This window comes from Drosophila bipectinata, chromosome XR (assembly GCF_030179905.1).
Source record: "Drosophila bipectinata strain 14024-0381.07 chromosome XR, DbipHiC1v2, whole genome shotgun sequence".
NCBI lineage: Eukaryota > Metazoa > Arthropoda > Insecta > Diptera > Drosophilidae > Drosophila > Drosophila bipectinata.
Genome location: NC_091735.1, coordinates 25368414 through 25389429, shown reverse-complemented (window position 1 = coordinate 25389429; position 21016 = coordinate 25368414). Strand labels below are relative to the sequence as shown.

The 21016-nt window shown below is 47.6% G+C and overlaps 3 protein-coding genes across 15 annotated transcripts in view; all 3 read left to right on the top strand.

Annotated features, from left to right (window-relative positions):
* The first annotated feature begins 35 nt into the window (after positions 1 to 35).
* LOC138925670 (uncharacterized) lies at positions 36 to 7864 on the top strand. The gene is made up of 3 exons (XM_070276562.1): positions 36 to 599; positions 798 to 1066; positions 7780 to 7864. Exons 1-3 carry the CDS (start codon positions 570 to 572, stop codon positions 7787 to 7789), a joined length of 309 nt encoding a protein of 102 aa, XP_070132663.1. The 5' UTR covers positions 36 to 569; the 3' UTR covers positions 7790 to 7864.
* A 6010-nt stretch (positions 7865 to 13874) lies between these two features.
* On the top strand, positions 13875 to 15010 carry LOC108123815 (protein FAM136A). The gene has a single exon (XM_017239151.3). It carries the CDS (start codon positions 13954 to 13956, stop codon positions 14356 to 14358), a length of 405 nt encoding a protein of 134 aa, XP_017094640.1. The 5' UTR covers positions 13875 to 13953; the 3' UTR covers positions 14359 to 15010.
* A 462-nt stretch (positions 15011 to 15472) lies between these two features.
* LOC108123811 (retinal degeneration A) overlaps positions 15473 to 21016 on the top strand; it is an 84389-nt gene continuing 78845 nt past the window's right edge. For all 13 annotated transcript variants that reach the window (XR_011441856.1, XR_006246351.2, XR_011441855.1 and 10 more), the window contains exon 1: positions 15473 to 15918. The gene's annotated coding sequence lies outside the window, so the exon portion shown is untranslated. The remainder of the gene's footprint in view (positions 15919 to 21016) is intronic.

The window sequence follows — 21016 nt, the reverse complement described above, 5'->3', positions numbered from 1 at the left end:
TTTAATCGATAGGCGCTAAAGATCGATAAGTTTCCCATCTCTATGGCGGTGATATTGCACCTCAGCGGACGCCAAGTGGACATCTCTTGCTGCTGATCCGATTGGACCAATTGGAAGATAGCGTCGCCGAAGCGGGAGTCCAAGCGGAGACGCTTTTGATCGGCATCCGATCAGATAATTTTAAATCGTCGCAAGTGTTCGTTATATTTTAAATCGCGGTGTTTTCGGTGTGATTCTTGTTTTAGTTATTGGAAGGCAAAAGGCGCAGACGCAGCCGATGCAGCCACTGCTTCAGGTTCCATTGTTTTGTTTCGGTCAATTGTGCAAGTTCTCTCGCGAGTGTGTGTGTGTTTTTTTTTGTTGTTGCCCCCATATTTGTCAACTCAATTGGTTTGAAAATAAAAATCTGAAGTAATATCCAGCAGACAGTGGAAACAATCAATAAAAACAAAAAACTACCAACGCGACGCAGGCGTCTGGAATGATTCCAATTACGACTTCCTAACACTAGACATGTTGGCTCTCCATCATGTTGCTTCTCATTGAAAAGTACCGTTAGGAAGTTTCCAATGTTCTCAGCGGCCAATGGGAAGATAAAGGTTGGAAAGTACAGTCCAATTAGAAACAAGTCAAAAATGGCTGAAATATGCAAAAATTTATATTTTTAAAAATGTATTAAAATTATTATGAATAAAAAACATTCCAATATGAATTAAAATTTTTTTATTTTAAGAAATTGTTGTGTAGTGGTCATTAATTATAAATGATAGTTAAACTAAATCATTGTCCTCTTATAGTTGCCCTCCGAGGACGCCGTCCTGGTAACATCTCCCCTCCGCTGCCTCTTTAACGGCCCCTTCAGGGACCTGCCCTTCAATGTGGGCGACCACCGACTGATTCCCGTCCATGACGTCGTTTTCCTGGACGACTTCGAGCGCAATGTAAAGCCGCTGATTTACCGGCCCGTGACGTCAGAGGTGGCCGTCATCCCCGCCTACACCCCCGGCCAGTCAGGAGGGGATCAGGAGGAGCAGCAGCTGAGCAGCAACTTCTGTTCATCCAGCAGGTGAGTCGAAAGAGAGCGATCGTGGCCTTGAACTTGTTTCCAATCTGTTTACATTGGAGCCCTCTCTTTGGATCTCTCTTAGCGAGAGAGAGAGAGAGAGGAGGGGGACTCTGATTCCGCTTCAATAAGTGTGACCCCATTGGAATCAGGTTAAATATATTTAAATTAATTCTCGCACTCAACGCTTGTAAATGGCCTTAAAATTGATATTTTAGTGGTGGGGATACTCTGTAGAAATAGTTACACGCCATGGTGTTTTATCAGTTTGCGACCTTCAATAATTTGTCTTGTTTAACGCTCGTTTCCCAACGTGTTTGCCTCTTGGGGCTCCGATAAGGGAAGAGTGCTCCCGTTTGATAAGCGGGTAGGCGCCTCACCAGCGGAATCATCATCGTTATCACAGCTGGAAGTGGCCAAAAGATCTACCTTTTATCTACCTTTTTCGATATGCTTAAATGTAGGGTTGTCCTACACTGCGAATGGTTGATATTTTCTTCATAACCTGACTTTTCTAAGGAGCATGTAGTCCTGGCCTGCCCTACCACCTCCCCCCATCCAATTAAAATCATAATGCGTGCTTTACTCTTATTTTGTGGCTTATTCTGTTTGTTTTCGTCTTGTTTTTGGCTTCGAGACTTCATTTTGGCTAATTGTTTGGCATTTCTATTGAGGCTTAACACACGACTGCCTTAGCTACGATTATTGCCATTGTTATGGCCTGGCTGGGCAGCCGCTTTTGGATTTATATCTTCTCTGTTCTGTATTTGGGCCTGGTCGATTTGGCCCAAACGCTGTTTTGGCTGAGATTCGCTATCTTCCGACTCGGCGGGGCGGGGGCCTGCGGTCGTTCAACCGATTATAACTACTTACTGAATGGTCTTCGGGTGGAATAAATGTTTTTTAATTGCATTCCGGCATGATCTTGGACGGTCTGCCAATTTTCTCCCAACAACCCAACATCTGACCAGCCTCCACTCTTCAGGAAGCTCTTCTGTTTTCTATTTCTTCCGCAAATTCTTCAGTGCGAGTCTCGGCTATTTTTATTGTCTTCCGTGGAAGGTTGTCTCAGTTGACACCTTTGGAGTTGTTTATTTTTGCTGTCTTGCTCGTGGCAGTGTATCTTTTTGTGTTTTTTTTTTTTTATTGCTTCGCCGACCGCAGTCGCAGCCGCTGTTTCGTCACAGTTGCCGGCATAAGTTTCGCGCCCTTGGCATTGACCGTCGCAGGTGGTGTTGCTCTGCCGCACAAGTCGCACAGACTAGTCGTCGTTAGTGCAACGACTTTGATTCGAGTGCATTGAAGGCCCTGGACCAGCACTTGGGCCTATGGGAGAGCAGTTTTTAGGCGGTCCAGAGGGGATTAGGGGGTTTAGGGACGAATCCGAGGTAATCCGAGAGGGGTGTTGTTGCTGTCCGGCCGACAGATTTATGGCAGATGTGAAATATGTGATTTTTTGCTTGGGATCTGTAGTCGAGTTTATAAAACGATATACTATAGACACGAAATAATTAGCTTTGCTTGGAATCGGACAGATCTGACAGTCATTTCTAAAGGGTACCTCCTGGTACCTCCTTTCTCCGCGACTCGCTTCCTTTCCCTCCATTTTATAGTATTATTAAAACAAATTCATTTCGAAAATGCATATAAACGTTGATATTCCCTGCACAGAGCCAGACCCGTGCCTTCGCGGCATTGAAATGGCTCATTAAACCCGGGCTTGTTTGGGCTTAGCTCGTTTAATTTTTATGGTTTTGTTTCTCCGGAAGAGCCGACTAGGCAGCCAAGTCGATAATTGGTTATAATTTCCCCCTGTGCCCGTCATACCCCACCAGAGGGTATCTCCTGAGCCTCCCACCTTCCAGGCCTTGCAGCCTCAAATTGCCAATCTATCTCGGGCCCAATCCTAATCACAATTTAGGTAATGCGAGCACTTGATTACATCAATTGGCCAAAAAATTTCCCGGGGACGTGTCGAATCTGCCCCACCTTTCCCCCCCCCCACCGCAGGTGAGCAGCACGTGCAAAGGGCTTCCTTCCTATCGTCACAATGTCGCCCCCGAAAATCGCTGACCCATTTCGGCATTATTTGCTTTATCTACTGCGACTGTTGTGTGCCTTCTTGGATTTCTCAGACACGCCAAGTGGACACAGCGACATGTTCTTGGGCTGACCAGTTCGTTCCTGTGGCTGCCCTGGGCGCTACCCATCGTTCGGACGGGGCATGTGGGGCTAATCGTATTCCGGGCACTCGGACTCGGGGGCAGGGCGCTTTCTGGTCGAGAGTACGCCTCCATCCAGTCGGCCACTTTCCTTGGCCGGGCGCTAATTGAATTAGCCGTGTGGTGCACCTCCGACTAAGGTCTCGCGATGTGAAGCCCCAGAAAGTCCCGCCGATTTCCAGCTGCCGGACTGCTTTCATCGCCAATTGCAGTTTCGAGTGCGTTCGGTGCAAGTCTCAGTGGCACGAGTGTGGCAGTGTTTGCGGCCAAGATTTACTGGATTACTTCGGACACATTTTTTTAGAGTGCTCTCCAGTGGAGTTAGGGAGTTTTGATTGACTTTGAAAGAGTGGCAAGTGCGATATAATGCCCGAGCGGAGCATCAGCCAGCGGGATCTCGACGAGATCGAGATCGAGAGCGACGAGGAGGAGGAGGAGCTGGAGCAGGGCGTGGGCCTGCCGGTTCAGTCGGCCCGGAATCGCAGGAACCGCGGCTCCTCCGACTCCCCGACGGTGTCCCGGGGTCGCCAGCAGCGCCCCAGCACCGCCAGCAACGGTATGCCTGGCCGGGAACGGAGCCGGGAGCGGAGCCGGGAACGGTTCGGGGGCTCGAACGCCGCCGACGAGGCTCGCTTCTACGACGACGGCGAGGGGGAGGGCGACGAGGACGAGGAGGACAGCGACGAGGACATCGAAATGCTGGATTAGTGAGTACTCCCCGGGTCCGGGCTTCCCCGATTTATCCGCTTAGGGCAGCCCTAATTCGATTAGTCGCGGCGGCGGGCGGGGCTTCTTCAGGTTAAGGTTTTCCGCGGTTGTTCTTGTTGTTGTTGCTGTTGTTATTGGAAAATGTGTCAATGAAAGAGAAACACAAGTAGTGGGATTATGTTTTCCATTGTTTCCTCATAACTTTCAAGTTCCCCAAATAATATCGATCCAAGGACTATGCTGAACCAACTCCTTGGAGAGAAGTGCTTCTTGCCTGAAATTTGAATACCTTGTTGGCCAATTCCCACTTCAATTTTGTTAACTTATCTGGAGGCACAAACATAATTTTCAAACCGACTGGAATACTGTGGAACTTCGTTTGGAAGACTCCATCCAAGACTCCATCTAAGACTCCATTCAATTAGGCAGTTACTTTACGGTTTCAGTTATCCCAACTTTGCCATAACCTGTTGGTGCTTACTTTTAACCTTTGGCCAAGTTGCTGCCAGAAAGGGTTTCCCCCCAATCAGCTACTATGCCGCAGCCACCACCCCCCGTCCCCCCACAAGTGGGGCACATGGCCTACGACTCCGGGCCGCAGGCGAATTGAAATGTTTCAAACAGAAAGCCAAACGAGTGTTGGTTGCTGGCAGCCGCAGTCTGCATGTTTATAAATTTATGAGGCCCCCAGTCACTCAAAACTATAGGAGTGGGGGGTCTGCAGGCCACCAGCAGCTGACAAAAAACTGCCAAGATGGTAGCTCTTCTCAATCAGGCCGGAACTCACACCTGAAAAACCTGCCAATAGTCTGGTTCCACCTTTAAGAGCCGAGAAAAAGGATAATATTTTAATTCACTTCACGGCTGAGTGAGGAATTGCTCAGCGCGTTGGATCCGAGCATCTCTAGCCCGCGTCCTGCGTCCTGCAGTTCCTATTTCCCGTGCCACCCGTGGTCCTTGTTGTTATCGTCGCCGTGGTCCTTTGGTCCTCGCGCGTTTTTCGGTCTCACGTTTTCGTCGTGCTCTGGGCGCTTAATTAAAATTAATGAAGTACGCCGGCTTTTTATCCTTTTGATGGAGGTGTCAGCCATTACCTGGATCAGCCCGGCAGCCCACCACCCCGCCAGTCAGCTGGCCCCGGGGGCTGTAAATATTTACAATTTTTTTGGGAAACATTTCAAGTCGGTTAATTGTGCAGACAGTCTGTCCATTTTGAGGAGCAACGTATTCGTGTTCCTGATCTCTGCAATGTTTACTTCATAGATTAACTCTGGAGAAAGTCCTTCAGAGACAGATTTAATTCTCCATTAGATATAGAGCCGAGTTCCTCGTACCCCTTTCGATAGATCCATTAATCATCTAGCTGGCTGCGACCTTTGACCCCTGGCCGAGATAACAGATGAAATATGAATAAACATTTGCCAGGTCGCCTTCGCAATTAATGCATGAATAGGTGGGTCGCCTCATCCTCCGTCTTTCGGGGCACCAGAAGGAATCCCCTTTGACATGCCGAGTTACTCCTCCTCCCCGCCGGCCTCTGCCAAAAAGTTGTGGCCCGGCTTTAAGGTCGGGAAAATTGTAGCGTCTGTTTGGGAGCTGCAGCTCAAGCTGTCGACCCGACCCTGCAAGACTGCTGCTACTGCACTCTGCATGCCCCAAAATCCACAGAACCTGAGAATGCACAAAACTAAAAATATGGCACAAATATGCCACAAAAGCAGCCAGCAGCCAGAGCACGGAGCTCAGCAAGGAAATTTCTGGCTCAGCATGATGCCTGCCTGCCTGCCAGAATGTGTGTTTAGAAATTGTTTCAAAAATTCGAGTTTAAGCTACTGGCTCGGTCTCTGAATTGCGGGAATACGCTTCCATCAAACTTTGCGAGAACTCGGGGTAGACCTCTGGATAGTTACCCTTGAAGTAACTTATATATATATCTATATTAAAGGTTATAGCCCAAATAAAGGTATCATTTCTATAATGTCCAATCCCAGAATGTCCATTTTTGTGTTTCATTTCAAGGCCCCCGTAGGAGGATCATCCCTGGAATAGGGTATGAAATAGCTATCATGCTTGGGGACGTGCCTCCACCGCCCCTACATTTGCGAGTGGTTTGGCGGTTGAATCCGTGTGCATCAGTATTCGCGTATCTGTGAGGTTGCTTTTATTGCCGCCACTCGCTGAGCCTTTTTTTTTCGTTTTTCGCTTTTCGTAGTTTGCGTCGCTCCGAATCGCGCATTTTAGTGGCTTGCGAAAATATGTGATGCCTGCAGCGTCGCTTCGGTCGGAGCCAAAGCAAAACTGCCAAGCTGTTATGCTTATTATACACGCACACCCACCATCACCCCCATCCCACACCCACCTCACGCACATATACGACCCACCCACCCACACACAGCCAAAGGCCCGATTTCAGTGGCAGGTCCCCGTTTTGGGACCCACCACCGCTGGGGAGGGAGTGGACCCATAGAGCAAACTCGACAACATTTTAAGTGAAATTGTCCAAAAGCACAGAAAGCAAAAATAAAAGTATGAGTGCCTTTGTGTGTTGGGATTGGGAGCAAACTTACAGATACCCTCCACGCAGGAACAAGATACTTTTCAAAACCTAAAATTCAACAAACTTCTCTTAAAGACCAAGAAAAAGGGGGTCCTATAGCAGAAAACTTAAAAAATATGGATCAAAAATTGGATGCTAGGATTTTGATGCAGAATTACGGAGAATGGAGCTACGAGTCTTTAAAGGTATTCCTTTTGAGAATCGGATGAAAATTGGCCAAGATATGAACATTATAGTGAGCCCTATGGGGGATCCTGGATTTTACAAGGGGTCCCATGGGAAAAATTTGAAAAATATGGATCAAAAATTGGATGCTAGGATTTTGATGCAGAATTATGGAGAATGGAACTGCGAGTCTTTTAATGTGTCCCTTTTGAGAATCGGATGAAAATTGGCCAAGATATGAACATTATAGTGAGCCCTATGGGGGCTCCTCGATTTTACAAGGGGTCCCATGGGAAAATTTGAAAAATATGGATCAAAAATTGGATGCTAGGATTTTGATGCAGAATTATGGAGAATGGAACTACGAGTCTTTTAATGTATCCCTTTTGAGAATCGGATGAAAATTGGCCAAGATATGAACATTATAGTGAGCCCTATGGGGGATCCTGGATTTTACAAGGGGTCCCATGGGAAAAATTTGAAAAATATGGATCAAAAATTGGATGCTAGGATTTTGATGCAGAATTATGGAGAATGGAACTGCGAGTCTTTTAATGTGTCCCTTTTGAGAATCGGATGAAAATTGGCCAAGATATGAACATTATAGTGAGCCCTATGGGGGCTCCTCGATTTTACAAGGGGTCCCATGGGAAAATTTGAAAAATATGGATCAAAAATTGGATGCTAGGATTTTGATGCAGAATTATGGAGAATGGAACTACGAGTCTTTTAATGTATTCCTCTTGAGAATCCGATGAAAATTGACCAAGATATGAACATTATAGTGAGCCCTATGGGGGATCCTGGATTTTACAAGGGGTCCCATGGGAAAAATTTGAAAAATATGGATCAAAAATTGGATGCTAGGATTTTGATGCAGAATTAGGGAGAATGGAACTACAAGTCTTTTAGATTATTCCTCTTAGGGATCGGATGATCGGTCGAAGATGTGGGCGGGGGATAACCTTTAGAGTTAAAACCATAGATTATAATTTAATATTGATTTTAATTTGACTTTTTCCTTCTGGGAAATGTATTTTAATGTATCCTTTCTTTCGTTTCAGCGATACGTGAGTACAACCAACAATTTCACGATTCTGTCGTTAAGAAGCCTGAAAAGAAGGTGGCAGGCGAGTATATACGCACACGTTCATAAAAGCAAAATACACATTACACCGGGTACTTACTATCCTGACAAGATTAATGCGATTCTGATACACAGATTACAGTATCGTTTGTTTCTTTATTGTTGAACTTTACGACTTGAATCCAAAAAGGGGGTAGTAGCCAAAAATTGTGAAATAAGAATTGGGGGAAATGACGTGTTGAGCACTTTTTCCACTTTTCAAAAATTAAATAATCGCGATAAGGCCAGGGGATCATGCGCAATGCCCTGGGATATGAAATTTAAAAATATGAAACTATTTGTATGTTATGCTTGTAATTATATTATTGTTATTATTATAAGTTATTTAATTAATGTTTTCTTACTAAAATATTTTTATGAAATTAACCCTAAAAGGGTTTCCTGCTTGCCCTTCCCAGAGGTGTTGTATATAGGGAGCTCCTGTAATTAGTCCTCCGACTCCCCGGCATGTCAATTTAAACATTTTCAGTGTCACAGACAAACAGTCCTGTTTGCCGTGTTCACCTGTTTAGGATCCAGGGTTCGACTCCCCTCTTTCATGTTTCCTTTTTTGTGTTTTTTGTACACTTTCACCCCGCGGTAATCGCACGCATCGGTCGGACATGTATTCGTTTTGACAACCTTCCCACCTGGCACGACGTTTTTGTCTGCCAACCATTGTAATCATATTTCCAACAGCCGCTAACCAGGCGGGAGGGTGGGGGCGTGCCAGGAGGCCGGAGGCGACACGTTTTGGGCCGCAAGGAAATTGAACAAAGGACGCTCGGATCCAGCTGGGTGCCCAGTTACCTGACGGAGTGCTTCCCCAACAAGACTGTTTAAGAATTTCAGTAAAAACCGAGAGCTACTAGAACGTCTGATAATATTTTAATAGCCCAAGAGTGCAAGCGAATAATACTATCGGCATAACACATCCTGTGAGGATACTTTTTCCAAAACAATTCCCATGAAATTCAAAATAAGACATTGCCAAAAAATAGATACACTTATGGGCCTGGTTTTGGGTGAGGGTGGGGGTGGAAAATGCCTTTGAGCCCAACAAAAAATGTATCCATAACATTTCAATCAAATTCCTCAATCAATAATTACAGTTATCTCTTTTTGAAACCCATACCCATACCCATACCCATGGTGCTCCGCCCCGCCCCCAGACTTCCTTGTTTTTTTCCGGCTGCCATGTGATATATATATACATTTTTTTGGCTTTCTAGTCTTTCGCATTGTGAGCGTTACGCATACGCCCAGTTGACTCCCGTCTCCGTTGACTCCCGGAGCTCCATTGTACGAAAAGGCAACAAGAATGGGACATGGGATGGATGAGAAATGGAAAGCGGAAAGGTGATGGCGATGGGTGATGGGTGACTGGGTGATGGGTGACTGGGTGATGGGTACTGTGTACTGATGGTGGGTTGTGTTCAGATTGTTCTCTTTTTGGATCGAATCCAATCGCTGGGAATGAGGGAGCATTTAGGAGGCAATATCCACACAATGACAACAATAGGTAGAGGGGCTGGTGGGAGGGGTAAATTGCGAAATTGATATTGATATTATGCAACCAGAACGTAACGAAAACTCCGGCCACGAGAGTTGATTTTACGAGCCCCAAACATGACACTGAAGTTAACTTTTCCTCGACTGTCAATGTTCGACAAATGCATTCGCATTTCGAATTTCCATCCGTTGATTTTTATGACAGCCGAAGCCGAGCGGAAGGAAGAGGTGGATGCCCACCCGGTGGATGCCACCCGGTGGATGCATCCCCTGCAACCATCAGACCACCATCCACGGCTGTCGTTAAATTCGAATTCACAACCCACCTGGGGATCGAATTGCAGACCGTTTTTTCCCCATTACATTATTAAATATTTGGCTGGATGAAAATCAATTTCAATTGCAATAATTAAATGTATGGAAATATTTAATTACAGTCTGGATTTTTGAATCCTGAATCCTGGACTCTGTATTCCTGGCTTCAGGGCTTCAGGGCTGGTGGCTCTATTTTAAATGATTAGGCTGATTATCTGCCAATTAAATTCCATTGTCCGAGTGCGGCACTGGCCTTTGTGCTCTGGACAGGAGGTCCTTGAACAGCGACAATCGAAATACGCAGGATTTCGGGACAGGACATTTGTCGGCGTCGTTGTCCGCGATTTTTATTGTTGTTTTGTAGTGCAGCCTGGCGACTGGCGACTGCAATGTGTTGACAGTTTTTGGATATCATCGATTGCATCGCTGATTTAATTTTCTCTTTGTTCGCTTGGGGACTCTATTCTGTCCCGTGGGTGGGGTCCTGTCCGGCCGTGTCCTTTACTGTTTTGTTTTCAAAGCTTGTTTTCCAGCCCCCAGCCCCCAGTCCCCAGCCCAGTCATGTCGTATTTTTTCGTTCTAATTTACAATCGGATTTACTTGCTTTTCGCACTCATAACACTCATAAATATGTTGATTCTCCTCTGCCATTCGCTCTGAAATAAAATTAAATTTCGCCTGTCGCCCCCCACCACCCCTTCCCATGACAAAAATCTCTCCAGCCTGAACCATTTGTTATTAATAATGTAAACGTTTTAATATTTAATATTGCGCATACGACATGTTGCGCCATTTTGGAAGGAAGCTTCTCAGCATTGCTGACATTTAAATGAATTTTCAATAATTTCGCTGTCGGTTTTTTGGCAGCCGATAGACCCGGAGCTGTGTGGCTCTGCCGGCGCTGTTTTTGTTGCTCAACACACCAACAAGCACTTAACGCCTAGAAAGGACCTTCGTCCTTCGTCCTTCATCCGCCATCCTACTCCCGAAAATGCCATTTGTGCAAATCTAATAAACAGCGAACCGCATTAAATTTGACAGTAAGGTGTGGGTCGTGTTCTTTTTTTTTTCGGTCTCCCAGGGCCGGGGCGGATGTATTCTATATGTGAATCGTGTCTCTGGGCGAATGTGTCAATCGGGGGGCGTGCCAGGGGCGGCAGGATGTGTCCTGGTGGGCGCCACAATGGCCCAACTTTCATTAAAGCGTTTCAGAGCAGGTCCTGGCGAGTACCCTGTATTTTTTTCTAAAATCAATAAATATTTCAGGCGCATAAATCACTTATCCTGATAGGAATTCAAAAATCCTTGCAGTTATTAACCCATATTTTGTATCTCTGGTGATTTATATCCCTAATATACTTTGCCCAATAAGGACTTTTAAATGAAGTTGAAACAAGCTCTCAAGTATCTGGAAGATGCGTGTAAAGCTGATTTATTTTCATAAATACTGTCGCATCCTGAGGCATAAATCACAACTGCCCCATGTCGGTGGGGCATGCTTGTGTTTTCCTTCTAGTTTCGGAAAATCTCCTGCTAACTGGCGAGTATATGACACATTTCGCCTCTGGGATTTGCGGCGAAGGACGCGGCATCGCCTTCGCTTTCGAATTCTCGGATCCTGGCAGCGCGCATCCTCAATTTTCCTTTGGTGTGTAGTTTAGGCCAAATTAACATATCGCCCAGGACAGCGCAGGACAGGACATTCGTCGCAGCGTCCTTGGCGTTGCCTTCGCCTTTTCGCTTGACTTGCCACTTTGAGATGCGGCATTATAGCCCCCCACTTGCCTCATATGCCACACAGGCAGCATAGGCCTAGGCGATGGCCCATTGACTGTCAGCCGTTTGCCGGCGAATGCAGTCAAGTTTTGTGGATCCGAAGGCGAAGCCAGGACCTCGTTTTCGCATTTTCGCATTTCGCTGTTCGGCGTCATGGTTCATATCGCGTTGTGGCGCCTGTCTCTGGAATATTCAGAATGTCATGCGGGGACCCGCAAAAGGTGAACCAATTTTGGGCCCGAAAATTGGGCTCGGAGAGGAGAACGACGATGAATCTCAATTGGGCCATTTGCGGCAAGGAGCCCATAAAAACTTGAAGGATCTTTAAAAGTTTGAGATGCCAGGCCTATCATTCCACCAGCATTTATTACAAATTTAAGGAAGAGAAACATAATAATAGCCCTCAACAATGTATCGGATGCTCACTGTACTTGGTCGAATTCTGGTCGATGTCAGGGACTGCAATCTTTGGTTTCCATCTCGGTTCGAGTGACTGCCCTGCATGCTCGTCTCGCTCGACTTCTCACACTCGGCGCAGTGAGGCAGCTCCCTGCCCCCCTCCCTATCAAGGCTCCTTGCCACATCCCAGCCACACACACACACGCGAGCACCCACGCACCAGCCATTACATTTTGACACACGCCGATAAGCGGTACAAAGTTTGCAGCTCGTACATTTCTGCAATTCCTTGCCAGCTCCTTTGTTCTACTCCCTGTCCAAAGGGACGAGGGAAGGGGGGGCGGTACACTTGGGGAAATTGACTTAAAGATTACCGTTTTGCTTCTAGCTTTTATTCACCAAGTCCATAACCAAGTCCTTTAGCTTGGAAATCTTCTCCTTGTAGGCTTCGGTGTCTTCCGGCTCATGGCCGATATCGTCCATAAGTGTCGTCACCTGTCGCATGGCCTCCTTGTCCCTTCCCAGGACCACCAATACCTTGAAAGAGAAGTCATCCGTCATTCCGATTTTCAACAGGAAGTTCAGGATCCGCAACTCCAGCACCGTCAAGTACAAGCGGGGCTGCGATCCAGAGCTCTCCAAGGACACTCCTGAGATCGTGTGATCCTGGGCAGGACTGAGGGCCCATCCAGTAGGAGGCCAGTAGGCCAGTAGGAGTAGTAAGCCAAGGCAGCGCATCTCTGGACTCTGTCAGGTCTCCTCCAAAGGTAACCCCCATTTATAGGAGCCACTCGGCATAGGCATTTGTTGCATAAGTGGTTTTGAATACTTTTCTTGGCTAATTGGCTCTTCGTTTTAGCGAATTCCCAGTCTTAGATTAGTTGCTCGGAATGTAGGCCGCCCTACAAGTAAATATCTTGTTTTATTTGCCCCCACGGTGCCCTCGTTGCTGCTTCTATTATTTACTCCATCCATCGACCTCCATGGAGGTTCCCATTCTGATTCGCTGCCAGACAATAAAGAGCATTTCATTTGAATAATGTGGAAACATTTTTTTAGACACCCCACTACCCAGGCACAGTTCTCCGCCCGCCATTGTCTCGTGGCACATAATTTTTCGCCCCTCCACCCTCCGCCCACTGGCGCTCCCTTTAAATTGCTCCACTGACATGCCGATTGCTTTTGTCTGCACACCTATGCACTGGCACGAGTATATCTGTCAGACACAAATGCTTTATAGCTCCATGTAGCCATTGATTGCCCCTTGATGGACGGCCGGGCATGAAGCGAATTTGGCCATCGGAAACCATCGATGTCTGGGCACTGGCACGGGTACGGGCACGGGCCTGTTTTTAATATATTTCTAATGTCATTACGCCCGACTGGCGGTCAGAAGGTAGAAAGACTTCCCCGGGACCTCTTCTTCAGAGGTGCAAGAGCCCGGTGTGGGCCAGAAAGTATGCCATGCTGTTCGTGCCGCTGTCGACCCGAGAAGATTGTCATTGTCTTATCAATTGGTGGCGTTTATGCAGCCTGGTACATGTGGCACGTGAATAAATCACGGCGCCACGGACATGTTCATATGAATAATTTGTATTTGGACTGTGTTCCAGTCGGGGGCAGGGGCTGGGGGACGGGCCGTAATTGCTTTGTAGAAACAATGTTTTTGGGTCAGAGACAAAAATTGCAGCATAATCGATTGGAGGGGCGAGGAATCGATAGGTGTTTCTTCGGGGTGACCCCGACTGGCGATCGGGGTGTCGTGTAGTTGAATTCGTGCTTGTAATTACAGACTGCCATTAATTGAGATGCCATTTAGCGGTTAATTGTGGTTTGATTGGGCTTACGCCGCCGCAGATAGCCGGCTAATAGGATTTATTGATTGGGGGGCTGGGAGATAAGCCATCACCTCGGTGCACTTGCTATTCAATTACCGAAGATGCCTAAAAGTAAGCGGTTCAAGTGGGGGAGGCCGTAGAAACCATAGCATACCTTTCGGCGCAGCCAGTTCCGATTCCGAATCAAAGGCGTGTAGGCTTCGCTCCGGCAGTCACAGCTTCCCAGACCCCCATTCCTGTCGAGAACCGATCAAGCGACCCAATCCAACAAAATGAACGACGAGAACCCCAGTGTGGAGGAGCAGCGCGAGCGGATCGACAACGCGATGATCAACGCCCTGGACGACCTGGACCGCGAGTACCTGCGCAAGCTGGAGATCCAGATGCACGTCTGTGCCACCAAGTGCTGCGCCAACTCGGACGCCAGCGCCGAGGCGGTCCAGCGCTGCGTCGACCGCTGCCAGTTGCCCCTCACCCGGGCCCGCTGCTACGTCCAGCAGGAGCTCTCCGAATTCGAGAACCGCCTGGAGACCTGCGTGCAGAAGTGCCACCAGATGAGGGGGGGCGGTGGGGACTGCCACCTGGAGCGCTGCTCCATCGAATGCATCGACGGGCACGTGGCCCTGCTGCCGGAGATGCTCCGGGCCATGCGGGTCACCCTGGAGAAGGGCCTGTGAGGGCCATCCCCATCCCCAGCCACTAGCGTTATATTTTTGTTACCTTCCATAAACCACCGAAAATGGAATGTTGTTCCGTTGTTGCACCCAAAGTAGTTGGTCGGTTGCGTATTCCTTGGAGTAATTAACAAATGCATTCCGTTGGATAATCAGAAGAATGAACTACTTGCTGACCTTATCTGTAAATACACTTAGTTGCTGGAGCCATAACTCAGTTTTTAATTATCGCCGGAGAGTGGCTTAAAAGGGGCTGCCTTCTTGGCGGCCATTCATTCCAGAATGCATCACCTTGGGGGCCTCGGCTGCCTCCTCCTGCTGGCCGTCTCTGGCATGGCCCTCGATCTGAGACCGAGGGGTGTCCTGTTCCCCGAAAGTCTCAAAGGATCTCTCGAACAGTTCGGCTTGAATGAAGAGAGCGCTGATCTTATCGTTGGAACCTACGAAGAATTGAGGACCTGCCTCCAGCAACAGGATAACTTCAACAAGAGGGTCCACTTGGTAGACCAGCTGGTCAAGGACCTCATAGCTGGACTGGGCACAACCCTGAAGAAAAGGTCACTAGATTACTGAATGAAGCTTGGTATGAAGCTAAGAGAGTCCTTGTAGAGGCAGATCCAAATACAATTAAAAAAGGACCCTTTCCGCCCTGCAATTATCGATAGTTTTCGGGGACACTTGTGGCCATGTTTGTTTCGGCGTTTAAACTCGAAACACCCAACAAACGATTGCCATAAACTTTATGGCAACCAAATGGCATGAACATTTCTTTAGCTGCCCCTGCCCCTGCCGCCCACTCCTCCCACTGGGCCGACCCCCCCTTCCACTTGCCGCCGCCTCGGCCGACTCTCTCTCTACGCGGAATAATGTGCCAACTGTTGAGTTTCCTTCCGCCTTCACAGGCGAGAGCGAAACAGCCAGAGAGCTAGAGCGATACGAACGCCGCTCCAACTCTCTCTCTCTCTGTCCCACTCGCCCAGTGTTGGGCCCCGGCATCTCGGGGGCTGCTTACAGGTGTTTATGTCGCTTCGGCCCGCGCCCGACGGCAGCCGAGCGGGCTCCTCTGCTGGCGCTGCGGCTGCGGCGGCTCTCCCTTTATATTCCTTCGGCCGGGGCGCCTTCGCATCAGTTTCGTTTGAACGGTCGACGAGGCGCGTTGTGCCCCGAAAAGCAGCGGAGCCAGCAGCCCACTTGAGAGCCAAAGCAAAACAAACCCACCAGACATTTCTCAAAACATTAAAAAAAAAAAAAAAAAAACAAAAAAAAAGAAAACATTCATAGAATCCTGACACCTGACACGGGTCGGGATATCACACCTGTACCATTGCGAAGTAGACTTCTTTTTTTGTTTGTGCTTCTAAGTGTTGTGCCACAATTAACTCATCCAACTAAGCCAAGTAACAAGTTAATCAAAAGATATACTTAAGAAGACCTAATTGGTGAACCAAACAGTCCAAGTTCGTGAACCGCCGGACGGGTAAGACTTCAAAAATGTGCACGAAATTCTCGCTGGACTCGAACGACTGAAAAGTGCGTTCCCCAGAAACAGTTTGGAGCGAAGCGGTAACTATGACTCTGATTTATGTTTAAATTCCTCGATTGGCATCAGACACCGGAACGGGCAGGGTTAGTTCCATTATAGTGGTTATCCCTGCCAGAAAATGAATGATTCTACAGCGATAGTTCGAGTGTTTCCATGAATATCAATATCGAATCTGAGAGGAAGCATCAGCTTTTTTAGGACCGTTTCCATGTGGGCGTTGCATTCATCCGCCATGATATGTATCCACAATGATAATATCCATACTAATTACACAGAAAACCCTCTTTCATTTCCCAGAAACCGACCCTCGAACAAGGCTCTGAAGGGTTATTATCGAGTTATTTTTCGAGGGGGGCTGTAAATGTTGAAATTATCCATCCCCTACAGAAGCAGATTTCCTCGCTGGCCTCTCATTTGAATTAAATACTTGAAATGCCTCTGCGCTTTCTGATTTCCATGCCAGTGGCCACCATATTCATTGTCTGCATGGCCTGCTCTTTGGCCTCCGACCCCCAGAGCTCCAGACTCCCATTATTTGTTTTCAGATTTTTTTCAATGAAATGATTTAATGAGAAATTGTCTTCGATTTTCCCGGGCATTGTCCCAAAGGAAATCATTGGCCGCACAATCGAGAACGAGAAATGAATTCGGAGCGAAAGAGTGGCATGCCACACTCGTTACGCATACGCCGTGGGTGCCACATTGTATTAAGCGGGCCGCTGAAAAGTGTAGGCCACAACGTGGCTTAGGATTTGGGCCCTTATGTTGGCCCGGCTCGTTAACCGAACTTGTTGCCACATTGGCACACATCCGGCGACCCGCAACACCCACAACACCCAGAGTATCCTTCGCCGCTCTCGTACGTGTCCTTTTGCTAATCGCCGCGTTTAAGGAACTGCATGGCAGCCAGTTGCAGCGCTTGTATTGGCGCGTGACCACCGGATTCCCCGGCTTTTCTCTGACATAAGAGAGGACACGAGGGAGATCTTTGGCTTCCAACCGACACCGGGCTTCCTTGTTTTTCGGGGCTTGTTTTCCGCCATTTTTTGGCTTCTGCACTGGACCTCCACTCTTTGTTTAATTTCGGCCTTGGCTCCATGGCTTGTTTCACTTTGGATTGCATTCCCCTTCAAAGTTGGATCCAGTTCTGGGTTTCGGAGGCTTGGATTGGATGGATGGATGATTGGATTTAATGGGGGAATGTGGCCAGTTTAAACCTTAAACGCTTTAAAGGATCCTTCAAGTGTTTTAATAACAAATGTTTGCCGAACGTAAATATTTAATTTGGTGGAAACTTTTTCTATGCGCTTCGCATTTTCCATAAAAACACACACACACAAATACTTTTCGCTTTTCTCGTTTTATGTTCGAGCATTTTATGTCTCAATTGTTGGCTTGGCATTGTTTTTCTTGCTCCTGTTTCATTTGTTTCATATAAAATATTCAATTTTCATTTTCATTTCCTTTGCATTTCGTCGCTTGTGCAGCTTCTCTTGTTTTCGGGGACTTTGCGTATAAAATCCAATAAAAACACACATAAAAATGGAAAAATGGAAAAACAACACAGAAAAAGCAGAAGATCCCGCGGCTATTCGACGGAATGGAGGGTCGACCGGGCATGGGCTGTGGGGCGGGAGGGGCGGTAGCCCCACATATGCAACACATTTTGATTGCAGATTGTTTTATTTTATTATTTTTGACAGAGTTGATTAATAGGAATTGCAGTTGAAATTTTTGGAAAATTATGAGAACGCATTCGGGCGTTTCGGCATCGTTTTCCCGGTAATTTATTACCACGCCCCGTCCCGCCCTCCTCCGCACACCTCTCGGCCATCAATCACGGACGTTGTAATGGCGATAACATGGCTCTGGGGCATGTGGCCAAATAAATATTATGATGAGGTATGAGGAGGTATCAATAGACCTGATGGCGTTTTAAGTGGAAAACAATGTTCGAGGATCAGGGTGCATTGTTATCGGATCTCAGGAGCTTCATATAGCTTCCCATAGCCCCCAGAGGGTAGCTGGTACTAGTACCCATCCTGCCCGTCTTTGGACAGCAAAGTGACATCCAGGCCACTTGGCTATTCCGATTCGGGCCTGATTCCAATTCGAAAACCCAATTTCGGCTATTTATGCTCGTATGGGGCACGTTGAGCCAGTTATGAGCCCAGCACGGGCCATGGCAACTGGGAGCTACAACAAAGGGCAACATTAATGGCAGCGGCAACTCGACTCGCCTTGATTCCGAATCAGATGGATGGCATGTGGCATGAGGCATGAGGTATGAGGAGGGAATGGAGGCAAGCAACCCACCGGGCTGGAGTAGCATAGCAACCGCCGAAGCCTGTAATAACTAACGTAGTTTGCCTAAGCAATTTGGCACTTGTGCGCTTTATGGCGCCCAACAATGCCCCGCACAGTGGCTCCGAGCCTGGAACTCCGTGCCACCGCCGCCCATTAATCATGCACCATCGGCCGCTGGGAGTCGCAAGTTTTTCAATTTTAATTCGGGTATTGGGGGAATTAATTTTGGGATCGGATCGGTTGCCCAAGTTGCCCGGATCTCCATCGCATCGGAGAGTGTTTCCTGCGATACCCCGGCACAGTGTTCATTCGCTAAGCAGCCGGCAGCAGGTAAAGAGACACATCTACAGCAGGGCCAGGCACGCCAGTCTGACGAGGGACATGGAGGGAGGTCGACATGGCACATGTGCTTAACTGCCAGCATGTGGGGGTGACGTCTGCTGTATTTGCATGCAAGAGTGTGTTGTCGTCGTGTAGCTGGAGCTGCTGCCTGCCAATGATGAATGCAAATAGGTAAAGACACGTCGTGGAGCTGAGGACATTACGCATACGACATGGGTGCAGTTGAGGCGGGCTCGAATACGCACACGAACTCCGAATCTCGCCGTTGCCAGCAATCTGTCATTGATTGAGTGCCAGTGTGAATAATCCAGTAATCGGCAATCTCCAAACGATTGCCAAACAGAGCTAAACGAGTAAACAGCGAGTCTCGAGCGAGATACAACTAAATAAAGGAGCGAAACAAGTCCTTGGGGACGAACAGGAATTTGACAAGCTGCAATAACAGAACCCAGTAAGCCAACCAACCAACCAGACCTCCAACCACCATCCACCATCCACCATCCACCCAGTTTTATTATTATTGTTATTTACCCAGGAGTCATTGACACGCGCTTTGGCTTTCCTCGCCACTCCCTGCCCGGCTTTTTCTGCCCTGCCCTGGTAGCTGTGCTTTTTACGGTCCTAGTTACCGACTGGAAAAGCCCAACTATCAGGGCCAACTATTCGAGGCCAGCTCGGAAGTTGAGCTCGTATCTGGTGGCTCTAAAGGGTTTCTGTTTAATGAAATCCAAACACAACGGGGCTCTGTTGGCAGGCAAGTGTATGAAAAGATCAGTTCGAGTGGGGAATCTATTTTAGAGATGCTCGGCGGAGGGCCACCTCCAGTGGCATGTTTCAAAACAAATTGATTTCCACGCACGAATATACGAATATCCGAAATGAAAGTGGCATAAACGAATGATGGATGGACCGGGCCCTGTCTGATTCGCAGGTCTGGAGGTACATAACTGCAGATCCCACGTCCGATCCAGACACATGTAGTCCTGGGCTCTCGCATATTTTCAGCAAAGCAATTTATATGCACATGTCCTGTCGTCTTTGGGCTCTTTGTGTCGTGCACTAGTGTCTTAATTGCGTGGCCATACCCACAAGTCCGGGCACACGCCGGACACTCGCACACGGACGCACTCTTGACCTTTGCTTTCTTGGCCCGGCATGAATAAATGAAGTAGGATTGTTGAATTACACTGCACGAAGGCTTCCCACCTTTGTGTCATAGCTCTGGTACTACCCACTACTAGAGTATTTTCTGGCTGTGCAGTTCCAGAAGCTCTCTAGGCTTAACCCTTGTCGTCCACTGAGGGGACATCTCTTTTTCGGGCCACTTCAATGGCTTCTACGACGGGGCTTAGGCACACGACGAAACACTCGGCCACGTTGACAGCTCATAAAATTTGCATATAAACTGCTTAGCCAGATGAGATGCCCAGGTCGTCCTTGACCAGCCCCCACCCCTGCCACAGCCCCCTTTTTCGACTTTGGAGCAACTTTCCTAATTAGTCGGCATTGGCGGACAGTCGTAATGCACTTTCTGCTGCAATTTACTTGCATTACCCGAAAGAAACTCCCAACAATACGCGAGTAAATTTCAATTAGGTTTGCTAATACTCTACAGAAATAAATTGTCCATTAAGTAGATCTTCCAAACTGCTCTAGACCATGGAAGGAATAGACCTTTTCTCGAATCAGTTTATGGAGATTCTCGAATGCGATCCTCGCAACTTTATATTCCATTTTTTTAATCACTTTGGAGGAAACTTTTCGAATAAATGCACATATTGGAGCCAAACTTATTCAATATCTTCTGGCCCGGTTAGAACTTTTCCCGGCCATCACCAGCTACCAGCTACCAGCCTTCTCACCATTTAGTTATTTATTTTTCTTATTATTTCTGCTGCTCTGCAGCTCCTTGGAGGAAAGAGGAGCCACTTGAAGTTTTCAATTCTGTTTCAGAGTTCAAGTTGTGCAAATGCAGCTGCTCCAGTCGCATCGAGGGCCCCACAACCAGAGTCGGGCAAGAGTTCCATAAATCCATGCAGACAGACTGAAAGACAGACTGACTGACGGACAGTCGCTCTTCAATGTCATCCATAAATGGGCTAAGGACCAAAGCTTATTCACACTTGTTTTTCGCATCACAAATTTGGCTCGTTTTGGCCATTTCTGCTCGCTTCGGGCCATCTATCAAAGGGACAGCTGCGACTGCTGTGCTGAGCTTTGCTCTCACCAGTTCCCTTTTTTGTTCCATCATCTACTATTATTAAGGATTGGTCGACAAACAAAGGGGCCAGCTTGGTGGGTGGCCTCCGCCGTCCGTAAAACGAAAAATATTTACGAGGCATTGAACCCGCCCGTCCTGCGAGATCCCATTCTTATTCTATTATTTGTCTTGGCCGGCCTTTAGGACAGATATTTCACAATTAGCCGAGAACGATTAGCCGCCAGGACGGAGCGGGTTGGGAATTTAAA

Excerpts from the sequence above, each read along its gene's own strand:
- LOC138925670 (XM_070276562.1), top strand. The coding sequence starts at position 570 with ATGTTCTCAGCGGCCAATGGGAAGATAAAG. Across the intron at positions 600-797 it reads CGGCCAATGGGAAGATAAAG|TTGCCCTCCGAGGACGCCGT; the intron begins GTTGGAAAGTAC and ends GTCCTCTTATAG.
- LOC108123815 (XM_017239151.3), top strand. The coding sequence starts at position 13,954 with ATGAACGACGAGAACCCCAGTGTGGAGGAGCAGCGCGAGCGGATCGAC.